Genomic DNA, 22,624 nt, shown 5'->3' with positions numbered 1-22,624 from the left:
GTAAAGAGATCGAAATAAATACTTAGTATTTGGAAAAAGGAAATTATTAGATCATATTTTCAAATATACGAGAAACGTTCTTTTTACTGAATGAAGAAAATTACTTTCTCTCATCAGCTTCTTAAACATGAACACATAAATTCACAAAATTTGGAAAATATTCCGTAAACAGTTTAGTTAAGAGAATAGAAAAAAAGTTAGTGATTATTTTTATTTTGTAATTTTTGCCATACTTCTAAAGTAATTTGTGAAAGATCTAAAAATATTGCATATAATATAATCAAAGTTATTTGAAAAATAAAGAAAGATTTTTTTTTGTTAAAATAATTTCCTTCATAACAAATTTTATAACAAAACAAAGAAATTCTACATGAGTGTTCAGGCATCACCATCTATTGATGAACTTTGAAATTGTTCGGATAATTTAGCGAGAGTAATAACTGGTTCTTTAAGCAATAAGATTTCCAGCTTCTTCCAATAATCATCAGTGATTTTTTTCAAATTGTCGGTCATTCTTAGCTCGCCTATATCTGATATGATTTATCTGGACATTTTTTGTAATTAAATCTTATAAAAGGGTCTAAACACATTAGCTTGCATTAACACTGGAAAGACTGAAACTTAGTATATACCTATATTGTCCAAAAGCAGTCAAAATGACTGCATTATGAAATAATAACGAATGTGCGAGGAAATTTATTTAATTAGTTTTTAATATTTTTTATATTATTTACAGTTATAACAAGTTATTAGTAAATATTAACAATAAAAAAATTTACTTCACTTGGAAAGAAAATATTAATTTATGCATTATTATTTGTAAATTTTTTGAAAATGAAAAAGCAGTTAGAAAGTAGTCAAAATGATTTCCTTTAGGCCACCTAATGTTAACTAATTCCAAGGATATGGCAATAAGCAAAAATGAAAGCATGTCATAAAAATAATAATGGCGCTCGTTTCGGTGTTTTTTTTTTTCAGTTTTAAGCTGCAGGCCTTCTTGTGTCAAAAAATAAGTTTTTCTGATTTTAAATGATGCGAAAGAATGCGAAGCAAGAAAATTACAATACAAGTAATGTTCAATTTTACCAATGGGTTCCAAGCTTAATAAGAATAATACTAGCAAGGGAAACTAGGAAAGTGTGACTCGCCAATTTTGAAGTAAACTAGTGGGATGTATGCCTTATGAGGAATAATTTTAGGGGGCAACAATCGTTTCGGCCCATAGAAGGTCCTATGAGAGATACAAAGTAATTCAATATATAGAAAAATCGGTATTTTATTACTTCAATGCAGACTATTAGTTATTGTAGTTATCTCATACTCCAATTAATTTTGTGGTACTTTCACGTACTATGTAATGCATATTTATTGTCAAAATGGATTTCGAAAATTTTATATCTCTGTAGTTTTTCAGAAAAACCTGTTAGATTAATTTTAAAAAAAAATTGTACAGTAATTTAAAAAAACAAATGTTGTGAATTTTTTTCTAGAAAAATTTTTTCCAAATTAATCGGAGTAACAAATCAATTAATAACAAATCAATTAATAATTAATTAATTAGTAATTAATTAATTAATGATCAAATAATTAATTTGCTAATTAATTTGTTAATAAGCAAATCAATTAATTAGCCAATTAATTAATTGGAGTATGAAACACTTACAATAACTAATAGTCTGCATTGAAGTGATAAAAGACCGATTTTTCTATATATTGAATTATTTTTCATGTCTCATAGGACCCTCTATGGGCCGAAACGAATGTTGCCCCCTAAAACTATTCCTCATAAGGCATACATCCCACTAGTTTATTTCAAAATTGGCGAGCTACACTTCCCTAGTTTCCCTTGTAAGTTTAAACCGCTCTTCCCAAGTCAAAATTCTTGATGGTTCTATCAAAATTTTTTGATGACTTATGTTGGTTTCCGTGTGATTCATGAGGGATCAACATCATTTGATGGTCACCATCATCCAACATTTCTGAAGGAACTAAAGCCTACCCCCTCAACTCTAAATGCTATCTACACCGAGCTTCCGCCGATCATATTCTGGACTGTCTTGATCTTCTCTGGGAAGATATCTACTCTACTCCTCTTTTGGTCTTCGATTTCATTCAGGTCAACGGGTTTATAGATCTGGTCTGACTGCGTCAGGCCAGATGAGGGTATGCAACAACAACATCATCCAACATTTTCCATTATGAGTTTATGTTTCTTGAAATGCCAACAAACTTCCATCATTCCATGATTCTACTCTAATACTATGATGGTTAACCATCAATAGAAGTTTGATTCCCATGGACCAACAATCCGTGATGATCCATGATGGTTCCAATATTTCCATGATGGTTTAATTGGAATTCTTGTTGGTTTTCAGGAATATACCATGAAAACAACCTGGTTTTTTTTTTATGTTGGACCATCATAAATCAGTCCGAATTCCTCGTCGGAGTGATGATTGTTCAGGATCGTTTCAGCATTTGATTTCCAAGAAGCTATGATGGAAATTTCAGATGGTTCAGCATGAACAAACCATCACAATAAGTTGCTATTCTTATGATGGACCATCATAAATCATTCAGAATTCCTACATTGTGGTGATGGTTGGTTACTATCAAGAAATAAAATGGTTCATGATGGAATTATTGATCCTTACCATCAAAAAATAAAATGGTTCATGCTGGAATTATTGATCCTTATCATCAAAAAATAAAATGGTTCATGATGGAATTATTGATCCTTACCATCAAAAAATAAAATGGTTCATGATGGAATTATTGATGGTTATCACAAAAATTATGTTGGTCCATCAATGGAAAACCATCAAAAATTTTGACTTGGACTGACTACTGTTTCAAATCATCAAAAAAAATATTTGATGTTTATTCTGCTTTGTGAATGTGTCTACTCTCGTATGCCCTAAAGTAGGGCGGGGCAAGATACAAATAAACTCATTTGATATTTATTCGGGAAAGTAATTTGCGTCTAATTTCATAACCTAAACTGTGGTCTTCACTAATTAATTAGCATGCCGGGAGAGCCTGGTCGGTAGGTCGCTGGGCCCATATCCAAGAGGTCGTAGGTTCGATCCTCGCCGGCCAAAGACTCCCCGTGTAGTAAATGGTGACTGATGCACGTTAAATCTGTCGAGTCTCAAAGTCCTCCATGTTCCCACAACAAATCAATACCTCTGGGGGTACTGATCCAGGAGTTTCCTTGTCTTCTGGATTAGTTCAAAATTACAAGGCTACGGAGTTGAACGTTAGTAGTCGTAAACCCATGAAGTTGGGTTGACTGTTAAACGACGGTTATAAAATAAGAAAATAACTAATTAGCATATTTTAGGTGAACCCCTTGTAATAGAATCATTGTATTTTGCAGAGAATGAAAATGCGATCATTAAAAAGCTATGCAGTTGCATTTGTTTTCAATATGCTTCAATTTCGCATACTTCACTTTCGCATACCCGTAGAAAAACAATTCAGGTAAAATTACCGTTTCGTATTTTAAACATATTTCTAGTAAAAAAGAAACATATTTCCAGTTAATAAATTTAAAATATACGGTATTTAAACCTTTCATTTGGTAATATTTGAGTTCATATGGTAACGGTTTACCAGGAAATTTTTGTTTTTAAAATTATAGTTCTTATTATCACACATTTGTAAAAAATACATCACTGAAATGTAAATTCAACTGAATAAATGGTTTTTATACCAACTCTAAGGTATCATGATAAAATTATCAAATTTTATCACATATTATGAAATCACATTTCATTGTTCATTTTACCACAACCATTACCAAAGTACTTCGGTAAAAATTTACCGATCTTTTTATTGTTCCTAAAGAGTACAAACATAAGTAAATAATACCACATTTTGGTAGTTTTGACTATATTTTTTTTCTCAGTGCAGTATTTGATTCGATAAAAAGAATACAAGTTTTTTTTAAATCACTATAAGTCCTGAAATATCATCATTCATTGAACTAAATATTTATTGAACATTTGAAACTTAAATCAAAATTGCTACATTTATTCTATGAATTCGTTTTATAAATAAGAATAATCTAAAATGTTTTAAGTTTTGTTTTATTTTTAACTATTTCCTGAAATCTATTGTTTAGTAGAAATCTTCAATCAGCAAAATGGAGGCATTTAAAAAAACATAGCAAAACTGCATAATAAAGGTCATAAATAAAAGATTTAAAACAAAGATTCAATTTCCAGTTTGATTGTTTTTTCTAAAAAAAGTTAATTAAACTTCGATTGTAGTTGCAAGTTAAAATCAGAAGTTAGGTTATTGTAACTGATTGCGTGCATGTAGCGGATTTCTTCCATCAAAACTTATGTTATTTAGACATTTAATTTGTTTTAAATATTTTATCTGAACACAATAGTTTCATTGAACAACATTTACAATTACAAATTTAATTCAAAAGCGTCAAAAATATATTTCCGAAATAATGTATTTAATGTATTAATCTGATAATCGAAAAAATAATATTGAGTTCTAAAAATCTGGGAATTATCTAATGAAATTTAAATTTCCCCCATTATTTAACAAATACGAGAATATGACGTTTTGTAAGATTCATATCCTCAATATTTTAACTGCAAAGCTCGATTAAAAGGTTGCCCATCAAAATTCTTAGAAATGAAATAATGAATTTTATTATTCAAAGCTATAATGTGTGTTATATTTTATTTTATTTGCCTTTCATGGTCGCATTTTTTTGGTACTTTAAGTAAGTTTGTCACTTTAAGTAAGTTTGGCACTTTAAGTAAGTTTGATACTTTAAGCAAGTTTGGCACTTTAAGATGGTAGCTCAGATCAGACGAACAGTTTCAAAGGGTTAAGAGTAGTACACAAATACGTTCCATCTTCAGTTTTCATTTGTATCGAAATGTTTAAGTTTACAAATATTTTGCTTGTTACATTATTTATTACATTTGAGCAAATATTATAAAGTCAATTTTTTTAAATCTAACTTTAATTTCAGGGTTTATTGTTCATAAACTTTTGTAAAAGTAAAGTAACGTAGCGTAACAATAAACCTTGAAAAAAAAAGAATGTGTTTAAAAATACTGGGAATTAACGATAAAAAATTGGAAAATAAAATTGCAATTATAAATATAAAAATTCTAGCGAAAAATGACTAAAAGTTTGAAATAAAAAAGTTTATTGTAATATTAATTTTAAGCATTGATGAAAGATTCTTAGGTAAAATAACTTAAAATATGAAAAAAATCGTACTTATTAGTATTTATTTTAGTGAATAGTGATACATTTTCAAATAAAACAGACAATAACAGGCTGTATGAAAAAAAAAATGTTTCAAATTATTTATGGCCATAGCTAATTCACAGAAAATGCATATTAAAAGAAACTTACCGAGACATATGATAGCGAGTAATTATTTTGACAAATGCATAAAATGCGGGTTGCTAGGGAGAAGTGTTTAAGATACTGTGCTATCCCTGCGAAAGACTGGGGTGCGCGATTTTCCAATCCAGAGGCCTTTAACGACCCGATCTTTTGTTTGACATTTTCTTAATTTTAAAAATTGTTATTTTTTTTTTAGCTCTGGTCACAAATTTTAAAGGAAATATAAGCTTGCATTATAGTTGTGACCAACTACAGCCAAGAGGAAAGTCTTTCAAAAAAAAAAAAAAAAAANGAGTTAGTCGTTAAAGTCTGCTGGATTGTAAATTAGCGACCGGGGTTTTATCTCCGATAACGGCTTGCAGTAAGTTTATTTTCAGATCAATGGTGTCATGTTGAAATATTAATGATTTTTATTTATTGAAAAATTATTAAATAAGATTATAATTTGGTTTTTAAATGTTCAGAAATATGTTATGCATATTTCAGCATGACAGATGGGTAAAAGCTTGTTTTAGAAGTAAAGGTGGTAGGTGAACAATGCTGACATTATTGTTACCATCATGACGTTGGTCGAACCTTAACCTAGACGACACCCATGATTTATTACCGGTGCTGTAGCTTTACTTTATTTAAAACGCAATTATTAAAAAAAAAACATTTTCTAATGAAGTAAACAATGCACTTATCACATGTGTATTCTGAATGTAGTTCTTTTAATTGAAAATTAAAATATTTCCCATAGCTTAAGCATTAATTTTTATTAATTGATTTCAGCCGAAAATGCATTACTTATTTCTTTAAAAAAAATACAGTTGATTGCTTGAAACTTTTTAATTAAAAAAATTTATCCCTTTTTGTATTTAGGGACTTTTCAAATTTGTTAAATAAATTTATCTTTAAAAATTCTCTCTAGTTGGTTCTTTCAGTTGGTTTCACAACATTTAACACAAGTAAATGGAATACAGTGTAAAAATAAATTGAACTTTTGGATTACTAAAATTAATATGATTTTGAAATTATTAAGTAGGAATTCATAAAAAAACAATGCCATGCTAATTATTTATTTTAAAATAAGTTATAAAATATGCACAAATTTGCTTTTAAAATATGTTTTAATTATTCAAACAAAATAATTTGCAATACAGATTTGCTACTATTAAGAAGTTTAAAGTTTGCGAATGTAATATTTTTAGTTTACTTTTACAATCGTTAAAATTAAATAATATGCATCACTAGTATACCAATGATTATATTTGAAAAAAATAAAGAATTTATAAATGTATTTTCTGCTTAAAAATTGATTTATTTTTTAAATAGGCTAAGCAACTCTGCTATATAAATAATTGTATTTAAAACTTATAATATGTGCACAAAGATTTTTTGCAATTTATTTAAATATCGATTTAAAAATATTTCGATTAACCAAAAACTTTGATGTCTTGTTACTCTAATTGAAAAGCTTAGTGGAAGAACCGGGTAAGTGACATTTTCAAAAGAAATTTTAGATTTCTAGGCGAAAGTCCTTAATTTAGCTTTATTTAAACATTCCTTTATTTCGCTAAATCTATTCATTTCGAAGATATTCAGTGGAAGAACCGGCTAAGTGACATTATTTCAGTATTCATTGGATGAAAAAACCGGCAAACAAAAGTAAAGTATTTTTAGAAAGCTAAAAGTACAGGGATTCTAAATTTATAATAAACTCAATTTCGAAAATTTTGCCGAAAATCATGTTTTTGTACAAGTCAGAAAGATACCTTAAGAGAATACTATTTTAAAATCAAAAATTATCGAATTCTCGCCAATTAAAGCGATACATAGCTGTGAAACATCTACTCCGCGAAAGTTGAGCTCACGCTGCCTCTGAATCTCTTCTGATCTGCTTTTTGACTAACAAGTCTAGATGAAATTTGATACCAGTTTGTTCCAAATTATGATTGCTAAAATTTTATTCTATGAATATAAGTCTAAATATATGTATATTTATTTTATCTATTTAAACAAAATTATATTCGATGAGAACATTTAAAATAGTCCGTAAAAACAAGCACAAAAATCATCAAAATCTTCCTTTATAAAAGAGTTGGAATCAAATAACTGGAACAGCAAAAATTTTCAGAGTTATACCTTCACAAAACATACTAAAAAGATAAAAATTGAATGAAAAAAAAAGGAGGAACGTATAAACTTTAGCTCTCATTTACTCAAATTGACCAAAATCTCAGTTAACCGGTTCTTCCACTAAGTCCTTCAATTATGCAATGAATTTAACAATAGCTTAAAAAGAAAATTTGAAAAAAAAATATAATAATCATTTCTGTAAAAAATTATATCCAGACTTGGATAAAATGAAACACTTTCTGCTTTCACAGAATCTCAATTAAAAAACTTACTGCACGCAATTGATTAATTCTCGTGAGTATTTTCAACCGTTTCGTCGCCAAGTCACTTTATTATTTATATTGTGTGAATGTGAACCTCAATGTGAGATTTTTAAATTACGTGAATGCGAATCTCGTTATTTAATTTTAAAATCGCGTGGTACTGATCTCGATGTTTGATTTTAAAATAGCGTTAGGACGAATCTCGATGTTTGATTTCAAAATCGGGTGAATACGAGAAGCGATATTTGATTATAACGGTAAAAATACGATGCACGATCTTAAATCGCCTAATATCGAAATCGCCTAATACGAATCGCGATGTGTTATTTAAAAACATATGAACACGAATTGCGATGTGCGATTTTAAACTACTTGAATCAAATATTAAATCTCGAATGCGTAAAAAATTCTTGTGGGAAATAGAGTAAAAAAATAATATTTTTATTTTGGGAATTCGAAAATGATGTACTTCTTTGAGAAGAAAGTTTTCTTTTCTAGCAATGCAAAAAAATTACCGCGATGGTGGCAAATTTTCAGCTAGCGGAATTAGCGCGTTCATGTTTATAATACACATCTGATTAAATCATTCGTTTTTCAATTGAAATAAATATTTTCAAAGAAAATAAAGATAAAAAAAAAAATTCAGGGAAAAAAATTTTACACCTCCTTTACATAAAATAAAGCGCATTAATTTATTTCTCAGCCTAGAATCTATGTACCACCAATAAAATATAAGTAAAACATATTTGGATGAAAACGTTTTACAGATTTTTTCTTCGTTTAAGAGAAAACAACATTAAATGAATAGATGACATTTAGATTAAAGTTGCAGAATTATATATTTACAAACGGACATAAATTTTTTTTTTTTGCATGCTTTTGGTGAAATTTCACATAAAAGTTCTACACCTGCACATATAAATGAAAAAACCATTTAATCATACCTGAGCAGTAAGCGCTGAATTGATCAACATCATCAAGAAACAACTGACGTGAATCAGCATGTTGAAATGAAAATTAAAATTAGGACTGCTTTTTAATTAAAAAAAAATTATTTTCTTTGCGCTTTAATTCGTTTGGTAAATGAGGGGAATTGTTGGAAGTAAATCGAGTGAGTTTTGAAGTGGAAGAAAAATGAAGATGTTCTCGAATTTTATATGCTTTCAAATACCTGTCAATTCCATTTCGCCCACGCGCCTTTTGGGTTCCCGGCTTCTCTACCCAATCAGAGATCACAGCGCTCTTCCTCTCCGAACCGCCTTTCGTGACGTCTAAATATGACGTTTGATACCTTAACTTTTTTACGGGTTATTTAGCGTAGAATTGGGGATTTGTTAAGGGTGTTATTTTTCTGGGTCATAAAAGTCTTCTGGAATATTGTGTTTCGTGTTTGTTCTTTGCAATTATACGAAACGCATACAAATTAAGAATAATTTAGCATAGAAAAGTCTCAAACTTCTCGACAGTTTATTTTAAAATTAGTAATAAAACGCATTTTATCTGTTAAGAAAATTACTGATAAAATTTCATTTCGACTATTTGTTAATCTCCCCTATTATTTGCTTTCGTTAAGGATTATGCCAATAATTGTGTTTTTTAAATTTTGTTGATTATGATTTAAATATTCTTCGAATAATTGTGGTTTCTGAATTATGCTGATTCTTATTTAAAATTAAAAACAACATTGATTAAATTTTCCTGCTAAGAAATTAGCCAGGCTTAAGTATTTATTTTTAACATAAATTTCAGCTTTTGACACATTTTTTATATTTTTGTCCACACAGATTCTCTTAAAATTTCTGTGTTTTTTTTTTAATTAAGAAATTTTTTGCTCATTATTTTAATATTCTCCAATAATTGCGGTTTGAATTTTTTTATCATAATTTAAAAATAATAACAAACTTAGTTAACTTTTCATGTTACAAAATCATTAACGTTTTAAATAAAACAGATTTAAAAAGTCTCCATTTTTAACACATTTTCCAAAATGTGTTTATTTTTTCATTCTTAATGGATTCTGCTAATAGTTGTGTCATTAAAATTGTGGTGATCATAATTTATACTCAACAACTAAATTGGTTAACTTTTCTAGTTATAAAATTATCCACGTTTAAAATGAAACATAAGTTTAAACAATTTTAAAAATGTGTTTCTCTTTTTCCTTCTTAACATATTCTCTTAATAATTGTGGTATTTAAATTTCATTGATTATAATTTATAAGCAACAACTAAATAGGCTAACTTTCCTAGTTAGAAAATTATCCGCGTTTAAAATGAAACATGTGTCTAAGCATTTTTCAAAATGCGTTTCGTTTTTTAATTTTCATTTACGTATTCTCTTAATACTTGTGACATTTAGATTGTATTAGTTATAATTTATAAGCAACAACTAACTTTTCTAGTAATAAAATTATCCACGTTTAAAGTGAAACATATGCTTAAACATTTTTGAAAATACGTTTCTTTTTTTCCGTCTTAAAATATTTTATTAATAATTGTAGTATTTAAATTGTATTGATTATAATTTATAAGCAACAACTAAATTGGTTAACGTTTCTAGTTAGAAAATTATCCACGTTTAAAATGAAACTTTCTTAAACTATTTAGCTATGCTTATATTTTTATATATATTTAAAAACATCTTTTTTTAGGCGTTCTTTACAGGTTTTCCTATCATCTGTGGTGTGATGCCAGAATTGGCATACACATATTTATTTTCTATCTTTTAAAATATCTTTCATTACTTAAGCTGATTCTTTATTAATAGAATTACATTTAAAAATAAATCAAAAACTTAATCTTTTAAATGAGCATAAAATATTTATTTCTTCTCTTCCAGATCAATGTAACGGATACTTTTTTTTTTATTTCATTACTAATGCAGACTTATATATTCACTGTCGCCTTTAATCGAAAAATATTCACTGTCGCCTTTAATCGAAAACAAAAATCTATTTATAACTTTTTATTCTAATTTTCCAACGGCTAAATGTTTCGGTTGCATGGTTGTAATAATTCACATAAATTTGTTGGCGACTCGTGATCGCCAAGGTATTATTTGAAACCCAATATTGATATGCTGATTGGCTTTGTTTTGGCTATGCTATATTTTAATAAATCGCCAATTTTGGATCTCCTACCCATGCTTCTGTGTCCGATCGGAACAAATTACACGTACTTTTTAAATTTGGCTTTTGATTAGGCAGGTCGTGGGGATTTGTCTCCCACGGCCTGTCCTTATTAATATTATTATGCAGAATTGATTCAACTGAAATTTATGGATAATATTTAGTTTTGTATCTCGAGCTCTACAAATACTATACATAAAATAAAAGCCTTTTTATTAATTCTAATCCGGCTCAACTATTATTTTCACCACCCTTCTGTATTCATCATCTTCTGTTTTCATTACTGTCTTCAACTGGCCCTTTGTACGAATACAATAATACAAACTCCAACCTCACCTGCCTATCATCATCACCAATATAAATTGGCACCCAGAGTCCCTTCTCCATAATATGGCACCCCTGAATCTTCAATCTATCTTCATAAAATTGGTACCCAGATTACAAATTTTTTCACCAAATGTGGTATTTTTAGTTTTAAACCATATAATTAAAAAGTAAATTACATAATACAATTACACACAATCTCACTGCCCTGTCATAAAATAAATATTGAAAAGAACTGTAGAATCTACACTACCATTCTACTTCAGCACTAATATTATGTGTCAAATGTGGGCCTAGAAAAGTTATTATAGTTTTTTTATACCCTATATCAGTGCTTCCCAAAGTGTGGTACGCGTACCCCCAGGGGTACGGGAACAGTTTAACGGGGGTACGCGTTCTTATGCGAAGTATCTTGCAACAAGCGAAAATTTCAAAAGGTTTTATTTAAAAACAAAGCTAGTCAGGAAAATTAACGAGTACTTATTTTTCTATTGGCTATTTTTTGCAGAGTTAACATTCAATAATTAGTAGTGACGACAGTCAGTTGTGATTTTTAACTTTCGTGCAATATTTTTTTATCATAGCAATAATAATATCATCCTTCTTACTGATGCAAATAAACTTATTAACAAAACTTTGCACCAAAAAGAAAAACTTATTTTTAAAAAAATACATTAATTTTTTATTAGTGGTACACAGCGTTGCGAAAAATTTAGAAAGGGTTCACAAAAGTCATAAGTTTGGGAAACACTGCCCTATATGGTGCTACGATGATTCTTTTTTCTTTCTTTTTAAGTTTGTCCTACTGATTTTAAAACTGCTTTTGTCGCAGGGCTAAATAGTCCAGGTAATAGACTACTCGAGTCTTATCTGATAAATAAGCCGTAATTCTGGTAATATAGTTAAAATTTATGGTATTTAAACCATTCAATTTGTAGCTTTTCTATTCAATCTGATTTTCAAAATTAAGTTCCTTATTACCACGAATTTAGTAAAAATATAATTTTGAAAAGTAAATTTAATCGTATAAAAGGTTTTTATGCCATTCTGTAAGATATCATGATAAAATGACCAAATTTTACCACATTTACAACCAAACATCATAGTAATAAAACATATTTTATTGTTAATTCTACCAAAAGTCATTACCAAAGCGTTTAGGGAAAAAAAGTACCCTGCTTTTTGGTGTTTCCATAGAGCCAGAACTACGGTAACTTTTTCCATATCCTTGTAGTTTTGATCAAACTTTTATCTCCGTGTTTTTTTTTCATACAATCCAGAAAGATTAACAAAAAACGTTTGCCTTTTTCCGAATCAACGATACAGAAAATTCGATTTACATTTAAAAAAAATTGGAATTATTTTTATGAAGGGGTTCGATATCTAGAATATTCTTCCTATAATATTTTTATTCGGTATTTGACAAGATTATAAGAGAGTTACTTTTCATATTTATCACCAAATTTTTATTACATCTCAAATATGTAATTTAAAATATTTATTCAACGATTAAACTTAGCGAATGTGAATAAAAAGGGATAACCTATTAAAAATATGTAAGAAATATTTTTTTAATAATTTTTAGATTTTTAGCGTCTTTATGAAACCAGAAAATCTTAATACTTTGAAGCGATATTTAAAAATCGGTCCATCAAAAACAAGAGGTTCATTTTTCTTATTCTAATAATTCTGTAACGGTTATAAAAAATAATGGAATGAAGTGCGGATTTTCACTTAGTCTCATGACATTAATGACACACCTTCCATTTCATGTGTTGACTTTAATTCCATTTTTTTATTAAAATTAAGTCGTATAAAAATAATATTCAAATTTAGAATTACTTTCAATCACGGCGAGGTTTAAGTTATTTTTCAAAAACGACAAGTTTATTAATAAGTACGCGACAAAGGAATTTTAATTTTTAGTTTCTCGATATAATTGAAATACTCAAAAAAATTGCAGTAATTGAATTCAGCTTTTAAATTAAATGTCTCGTTATGAGTAAATTCGAATTAATTAAATATTATAATTAGATTTGACAATAATTAGATTTATATTATAATAGTTTTTTTTTTTTTATTTTTTTTGAAAGAATATATATAATTTAGATTTTATTTATTAAATGAATTTATGAAAATAAAATTAACTAAAAAACTTTATTTTAAATACATGATTTGGGATAAATGATTTTGTAATTGTAACTTATTTTTAAATTTCGAAATGCATATAAATATAACACATCGTGTACGAACTTAATAACGAAAATCATTCCGTATTTATCATATTGTACAATATTACAATTATTGCACAATAGTTTTTTGAATAAAAATATACAACTAAACATTTTTTTATCTTCTGTGACTTAGATACTTTCGTTTTAAAAAAAGCGAAAAAATGCAAAATTAAAATTTAACATGAATTTGTCAGGCATAGAAATATCTATTTCTGCAAAGGATATAATGTTACACATCTTTTAAAAAAATTAATAATGACAAAAATAATTTGAAATTTAACAACACGAGGAAAGAATTACTGGAAAAATTACCGTACTGTATGCCAGTGACAGTTTTGATACAGGAAGCAATAATTGTGGTAATAAAATCCAAAATATATGATATTTGAACAAAACAAATGTTTATTTTTTCCTCCATGTGGCTGCGGTTACCAGAAATTCTTGCTTTTAAGATTATAGATTTTATAACCACATATTTAATAAAAATACAAAACTTAAATGTAAATTCAACCGTACACATGGCCTTTAATGCCATGCTCTAAGGTATCATAACAAAATTGCCAAATTTTACCATATTTACCAAATTTTTTCACACATTATCAAATGATATTTTACATAAATGTTGCCAAAAACATTACCAAAGAGCCTCAGTAAAAATATTAAATATTTAGTATTCCCATTGAGCCGAAAATACAGTAAATTTTATCTTTTTCTGACAATTTTGACCATTGTTTTTTCTCAGTGTAAGTATAGTAGAATAGTTTATATTTAGATAAAATTATATAACTAAACATTTGATTAGGAAATCAAGTCTATATATTCTCGAAAATTTTCAAACTAGTAACAAAATTCCTCAACGGATGGAATGGCTGACTAAACATTGTGATAAAAGTGTTTTATAAATAGTCTCTATTTGCAGTAACAACGTGGTTGTAAAATTAACGAAAACACGTGCAAATATTGTTAATTGAAATGGATCCAATCTGACAGAAATTTTTTTTTACATTTCAGTCATCAGCCCTATCATTCAGTCGATTTGGGTTTGAAGGTTGGATAGAATAAATTCGATGATGTCATCTACAAAACAAAGCAAATCATATGTTTCAATTTATTCCGTTTTTCTTTAAGTTAATTATCAAATCTTCGTTGGTCTTTTTGGGGGTCACGTGGTTCTAAATTATTCAGAGATTTAATTAATTTAGAGAACTTTCTCCTATTGCACACTTCTGTCATTATTATTTATTTTAAAAATACTTATGACTAGATAATCTTTCAATAATTTTCGTCTGAGCTCTAAAACTTGCAAAGCATAACAAAATACGGAAATGTTTCAATAATTTAGAATCATACAGATTCAAAATGAAAAAATCATTCCTTGAAACAAATAAGAACATTAAAGGAAGAAGGGGGAAAAGATAGTCTGACGTCATATGAATGAGAAGGAAAACGAAGGCACCGCCAGTAAAAGGCATATAAGACCTCTCGATATTAGTTTATACAAGTGTTTAACATTAATTCCCTTAATTTAAACAATTATAATTTTTTTAAACAAAAGGGGAATAATTAGCTTTGGTTCTGTCCAAATGAAGGAAAAAAGTATATATTTCGTTCACCTTTCGGGATAGTTTAAAAAAACATCAAGACTGTTTCCGAAAAAAAAATCAAAAATATAATAATGGACAAATTCTTCATTTGTTTTCAGTCATAATTATCCGTAACTACAAAAAAATATGATTTTACAGGCATTGGTTTTATCTTTACATCAAAAAAGCGTTGGCATAAACAATTAAGTTACTCCAAATCTTATTCGAAATTTAAAACGAAATTGAAACGAGTTACTCATTTACAGACATAAAGATACGTGGTTGTAAACAACTCATGATTCCTCTGCTAATAGTTTTCGCTTGACTGAATTATTTGCCTTAAAAAAGAAATCTCCAACTCTAAAATAAAATAACTCAAATAGTTATAATCTTATCATCAACGATTTGACTCTAGAAAATACTTTAAACTTTCTCTAAAAATTTCATATTGTTTTATTTAAAATTTTTCTATCATGACAGTGAGAAATACACACAAAAATTTTCAGAAACAGTATTTTCAACGCACACGAAGAAAAGAACTACGGTACAAGCATTTTTGGAAGAAAAAAAATTCCCATAATTCTGGTATTAAAAACCAAAATATACAGTACTTAAACAATTCATTTCGTAATATTTTTCTTTATATGGCAATAGTTTACTGAAATTTCTGATTTTCAAATTCATAGTTCTTAATATCGCACATTTAGTGAAAAGTACAAAGATAAAAAATAAATTTAACGGAACGAGGGGTTTATATGCCAAGCTCTAAGACATCATGATTTACCACATTTACCAAATTATATCACGTATCATAAAACAATATTTTATTCTTGATTTTACCAAAACGCATTTATAAAAATTGTCGTACCTTATTTAGTGTCTTATTGAGAACCTTAAATATTACCATATTTTTCCCTCAGAGTAGTAATATTTTTTCCATCGAGAAAAAACACCAATATTTGTTTATGTTAAAATTAACTTCTATTTCCTTTCTAATAAATTTCTTTCACTATACTATATTATCTTGCAGATGTGTGGCTCATGGGATTTCCCAATTATGCGGCCTTAGGGTGCAAAAGGTTGAAAACCCTTTCTATAGAGTGTTATAATAAATTAAATTATTTGCTTATCAGAAACATTTAACTTGTTTAATAACATAATAATTTCATTATTATACAAAAATAGTTTCGTTTCTAAGCCAAGAAGAAAAAATAAAACTGAAACTGTTTTAGTACCAATTTGTTCCTAGCCTTTACATTATTTTTCTTCTTTTTTCTGATTTTGTCTTTAGGGCTGGTTATATTACAAGAATCAAATAACTTTTATGACTTATCAAGTATTAAGAAGGTGGTGTATTATTATAAACTGAGTTAAATAGTTTTTAAAAATTATTATGAATGTGTTTCATAATATTTTACGTGAAACATCAAAAGTTACAGAAACGGCTTTTTGATTTATTTTATATTAAATTTTTAACTGTAATAATTAGTTTCAATTAGAATTGTTAAAAATTGAAGTAAGATAGTTCTTTGGCGAAACATTACCTATTGTTGTTTTTGAAATACCGTCAAGTTATCTTGACTCAAAGAATAATTAATATAGATTTTATTACACAGGGCATTCAAATGGTTTGAACAATGAGAAAAAAAATATGGCAAAAACTACCAGAATATGGTAAAATTTATCGAGTTTCTGGCTGTATGGGAACACCAAAAAACTTATTAATTTTTAACTAAAGGCTTTGGTAATAAAATTAACGATAAAATATGGTTTTACAATATTTTACATAACATTTGGTAAGTGTGGTAAAATTTAGCAATTTATCATGATACTTTAGAGCCTGACTTAAAAAACCATTTACTTGATTAAATTTGATTTTCAGTTTTGCATTTTTTACTAAATGCATGGTAATTAGAACTATAATTTTGAAAACTAGACTTTTCTATAAGCCGTTACCGTAGGAACGGAAAAATTACCAAATGAGCGGTTTAAGTATCATATATTTTGGTATCATTAACCAGAAATATGACTATTTTTCCAGAAATGTCATTACTATCGAGAGCAGTAATTTTAACAGTTTTCTTTTTCGTACAACAAAATTATTACTTGTCCCTATCGAAAGTTAAAATAAATTGAAGAATAAAAAAATAAGAAGCATTTACTTATGCAGACCTTATAACTCATACAAGAATATTTTCGTATTTAGGCTGAAAAAGAAAAAATAGAAATGAAAATTCGTTAAGTACCAATTTATTCTTCGCCAAAACTTCCTTTTTAAACGATATTTTAACTTTTTTTTTAGGATAGATTTTATTGAAAAATTCGAAATTTTTTTAAGACCCATCATTAAGATTGATGAGTCTTAATATTAATTATCGTAATATTTTGAAATAAATTAAATATAATTTAAAAACAGCTATAAATTTGTAGCTACAGTTAAATACTTATTATAAAAGCCTATCGGTCTTAAAGTATATCTAAAACTTCATTATGTAATATATAATTTCAATTAATATAGTTAAAAATCAAGTTCAATGTAGTTCTTGGGTACAACCTTACATTTTGTTGCTTTTAAAGTATTGCCAAGATAACTAGGTTAGAAGTATAGTTAACATAGATTTGCTTATCGCGCTCAAATTCTTAGAACGATAATGATAAGAGGTTTCTTAAATAATACAGTGTGTGTATCATGCTCTTATAAAAGTAGCTAGTTATCTCAAGGTTTGCTCATCTAATGTGAAAATATTAAATGCTTATCGTGGGGAAAGATTAAATATTCTTGGTTAATAAAGAACAGTCATTTTAGGGCATGAGATGCTTTAAATAGCGCAATAATTTAAAGACTTGGATCTGTTAAATAATAATGAAGTATAATCATAATAAAAAGAATAATAATATAATAACAATAATAGTAATATAATAATAATATAATAATAATATAATAATAATAGTAATATAATAATAATAAAACAATAAATAAAAATTATTATAATGTAATAATAATAAAATAATAAATGAAAATTATTATAATATAATAATAATAATACGCTATGACTAGTGTATTTTAAATACTGTAAAAAAAAATTATGAACGCAATAAAGCTGGATTATCTATACGTAAATATATAAATAAAATTTAAATTAACCCCAATTTCAATAGTAGATATAAATATTGTGCATAATGTTTTTAAAATTTATAAAAATAAACTTTTATTTTTATTTTAGATGCTTGGCACTTCGTGTTTAAATAATGGCTTAATTAATTTGTATCTCCGATATATTTGTTTCTTTTATACAACTGTGGGTATTCTTAGAATGTTTTAGAATGTTAGTTGTTCTTAAACTCCGTATTTTATTCGATAACTTTCTCCAGCAGCCGAAGATTGCTACCTTATCTTATATGGTTTGCTTGTTTAAATAACTATAAATATAAAGACAAGTAAATAACTCATGGTATTTGTAGATTTTGTCTTTCCACGTACCGGGAATGCATCTATGCTGGTTGACTCCACCCACTGTTCACTGACGTTCCTCAATCCCCGAAGATTCCTATGCAATATTACATGGTTTACTTGGCAAACCATGCTCACCTTGCTCGCTACTAAGTTAAACCCATTTGAAATTTGTTTTAGCATAAAGTCTTAAAAATTCCTGTTTAGAAATGTAAAATTTTTGATCAATAATAAGTTATTAAAATAAAAAAAATTTAAATTAATATAAATGACAAATTAATATAAATGACATGCAGTCGAAAAACTTGCAAAAATAGAACAATAATTATGTAAACTTGTGCGTTTCACGCCAATTACAGCTCACATTTCAATTCTCTGCTGCCAATGCAAAAAAGAAATGAGGAATTTATTCGTGCTGTGTAAGTGAAATATATGTATATAGATATCCGTGCACTCTAATTTCAGTCTAAATTTTAATAGTATTTTTTTTATTTAATTTCATTCTTAAAATATCAAAGTGTCAAGAAAAGAAGATATCAAATATAAAAATAAAAATCGAAAACCAAATTAGATTGTACGAATTCTGTGTCGTATTGCTCTCTGTTTTAATTTGCTGTATAAAATATCTTGTATAGTATACAAGGTATGCATCATTACTATACTCCGTTGCAAGTTAAGAAAAAAACAATTGAAGTACAGGATTTAAGTAATCATGCACGACTATATATAGTTCCGTGTTTTATTTCGTTATGAAATTATATAAATATGCTTTCAAAACAATATAAAAGATTATGAAGTTAAACACGTCAGGCAGAAATTTAATTCGAGCTATCTTTTACGATATATATCATAGAGTTATTAAATACAAAAGGTTATAGTTTCGTAGCCTAACTTGAATCCTAGACTTGGTGACTCATTTCAATAAACAAGAATCCTTCATTCTTGAAAAAGAAACAACTATATGACATTGCAAGATCATTAGACTTGATTGGACTACTAAAAATGGCACGTCTTATGCTGACATGCCCTTAACAAATCAAATGCCAGATAAGAAATTTTTACTTTCGTTTCACTGTTGAAGAAAATAGTCTGCTAAAAACAATATTTATCATATTATCAGTTTCTTTAAATGAGAACAGAAAGACGTATATTTGTTATGACTTTGAAACATAATTATTCTAAATTCTTATTACTTGTTAATTCATCATTTTTGTTAATAACTGTTAGTGATAGGAAAACAAGAAAAAAGGAGGCTGTGCAACATCGTTTCAAGATTTGGGGGACATTGATTACGTTTGCGCTGCAAGCTTGACATCCATTTGGCGTGCACTTAGTTGCAAACAGGTTCACTCTATAGGGTTAATAGTTTTTTTCCTAACCTGCAATAGAGTGTAAAAAAATCAAGTCATTATTAAAAAAATTAAGTTCCAAGAAACTAAAACAAAAAATTTTCATTATACAATTTTATACAATTTTTATCATTTACAATTTTAATCATTATACAATTCTAATCATTATACAATTTTTAAAGTTTGTGTGTAATGTTTTTGAAAATCGTAAGAATAAACTTTATTTTAGATGCTTGGAACTTTATATTTTAATAATGTCTTACTTTCTTAGAAATGAAATAATAAGATACCTTGTATATTATACATTTGTTTGTTTTGTATTTTTTCATGATGTGTGATACATGAGTAAGATAGTATTTGCATAACACAAAACTCTAATAAAAAGTTGATCTCAGAAAACAAACAAAAAGAAGAGCATGAAATAAAGTATGTAAAATTTTTAATTTGGAACGAAGTTAGAATGCAAACAAATGTATGTTAAAAATAGTCTACTAGGCGGTGATTTATAAAGTGTTTCATGAAAAATAGGAAAGGAATTTTATTTGCACGAGACATCGTATTTCGAAAAAAAAAACATTAGATTTTTGTTGAATAAACAGTTTTTTGCGCGTTAAGTGTCAAACACTTTTCAGTATAAAACAAACAATTCAAAATATAAATAAACGTTTATTTTGTAAACTTCTTAAAAGGGCTTAAGTAAAAACAATATTCCTTCAAATCAGAGAAAATATTTCTTAAAGTTTCATCCGCTTCTTTCGTTTTTAAAATGTAATTACAAATAAAACAACTTCTTTTTCCCTTCACTTTTCTTTGAGAAATTCGAAATCGTAAATGAATTTTTGAGAAACAGTTTTTTTCCCAAACTGCTTGTTTTATACTCAAGGGTAATTTTGATCCCCCATGGACTTCGTTTACTTTTTATTTCTTAAAAAGTTTTATAGATGTAATCTCTAACCCCTTGCTTCACGTCATCGAACTTAATGTAGTATCTCTGTTGTATTATGTTGTAGTATCTCTGGATATCAGGGTTACATATAGACTATCAAAATATACAAAGATTTAATAGTCTGGAAGTCATTGTTTGCAAGGATATTCCCGTTTTGAAAATTTCTTTTTTGTTTTTATTTTCGGAAATTTTTCTTCATAACTGCAGTTTTATTGACAGTGTATTTTAGTAGTGAAATTACATTTTGTATTTAAGAATTAGTTTTATTATAATGTGTGATGAAATTGCTGACATTGTTTTAATCGTAATTATATTGATTATGTAGTTCTATTGAATTTAGATTGGGCCGGGATATTCTGGCTGGCAGAGCGCTGGACTCACGTTCGTGGGAACGGAAGTTCAAATTCAGAATATCGAAGATTCCCCGTGTAGTACATGGTGGCTGGTGCTCGTTAAATCTTTCGAATCACAAAGTCCTCCATGTTTCTGTTTCAAATTCTAACTTTATAGGGAACTAAATTGGAGATTGATCGTTCTCGGGTTCAAGTCAAAATGACGATCTGCTGATGAATGAATGGATGTGTGAAAAGGTCCGCCCTATGTACGGGTGTGAAGTATAGGTGCGGCAGAAGTCAAATTCTTGTCCATAGATGGAGCCACTGGAAAACATAAACAATCGCAACCCTTGCCTTAAAGGCCTGTTTAGACGATCCAATTTTTTGGACAGAGATTGATTGATATTGATGGAAACTTGTTTTGCTTTGAGCTTTGATCGTGTAAACAAACATCCAAGAACTTGGTCCAACTTCTTGGACGATAGTAGAGCATGTTCTACTTTCCATCCAAGTTTTTTCTCTCTTAACCAATCAGCGTCTTAGGTTTTGTGACGTCAACAATCAGGCAGCAAATTATGTCATCTTCTTGTCTGTTTTCATATATTTTAGTCCAAATAAACTGATCTGCTGCGGTTTATTTGTGTTATTATGATTTTATTTGAATTTATTTAGTAATTTTAAATTTATGTAAGCATTATTTTATAATGTGGAATATGAACAATGCGCATGCGCAAGTTTTTCTTTCAACGAATCAGCGACATTCAAGAACTTAAATAGTGTCAACGAATCATCCAATTTCTTGAACAGAGAAATCCGTCCAATTTCTCGGATTCAAGAAATTGGACCGTGTAAACAGGCCTTAAAGGACGACAACAACACAACACATTGAATTTAGTTTGTAGTTTTAATAATTTTGCAATTTTGTTCTATATTGTAAAAATTTTGTTGTACAGTTGCCACCATTTTTGGCATTGAGGTAAACTAAGATTTTTTACAGTGTATACTGTCACATTTTTTATTTAATTTTTCATTGTTAAAGTTATATTCTTTCATTCATTCATTTTTTGTTTAATTATTTACCGACAACATATCTCTTCATGTGCTTTAGAATAAATTTATCACTTCGTTGCAAAAATATATTTCGTTTAAAACTACAAACACATTTTTAGTTATACATTAGTGCTAATCATTTGAAACAATTGTTATTTTACAAATTTTATTTAATATTTCGCACGATATCCGCAGTTATGAACTAAAAAATGCATTTAGTTTGCCGCAGCACTAAAAATGGCAACCACTACACACCAAATGTTTTTATAGTGTAATTAAATTATAATTTTTATGGTTAATATAGTTTTGCTGTAGTAATAATAATTGCAATTTAGTTTGCAATGCATTAAATGTCTTCAAAGCTAATGTATAAGACATATCTGTGGCTTCTGAAAGGGGAAGGTAACTGAGATTAAGGTAAAAATTTGGTACGTTGATTTCAGAAAAAAAAA

The 22,624-nt window shown here is 27.8% G+C and overlaps 1 protein-coding gene across 1 annotated transcript in view; it reads right to left on the bottom strand.

Annotated features, from left to right (window-relative positions):
• The window catches only part of LOC107444189 (uncharacterized), a 49,896-nt gene extending 40,888 nt beyond the window's left edge, over positions 1-9,008 (bottom strand). The window contains exon 1 of the mRNA XM_016058274.4: positions 8,717-9,008. Within this exon, the coding sequence (XP_015913760.1) occupies positions 8,717-8,776 (60 nt within the window). The 5' untranslated portion in view covers positions 8,777-9,008. The remainder of the gene's footprint in view (positions 1-8,716) is intronic.
• Positions 9,009-22,624: the final 13,616 nt, after the last annotated feature.

The sequence above is a fragment of the Parasteatoda tepidariorum genome, chromosome 5 (genome assembly GCF_043381705.1).
Source record: "Parasteatoda tepidariorum isolate YZ-2023 chromosome 5, CAS_Ptep_4.0, whole genome shotgun sequence".
Taxonomy (NCBI): Eukaryota; Metazoa; Arthropoda; class Arachnida; order Araneae; family Theridiidae; genus Parasteatoda; species Parasteatoda tepidariorum.
This window is presented reverse-complemented; position numbering and strand designations above follow the sequence as displayed.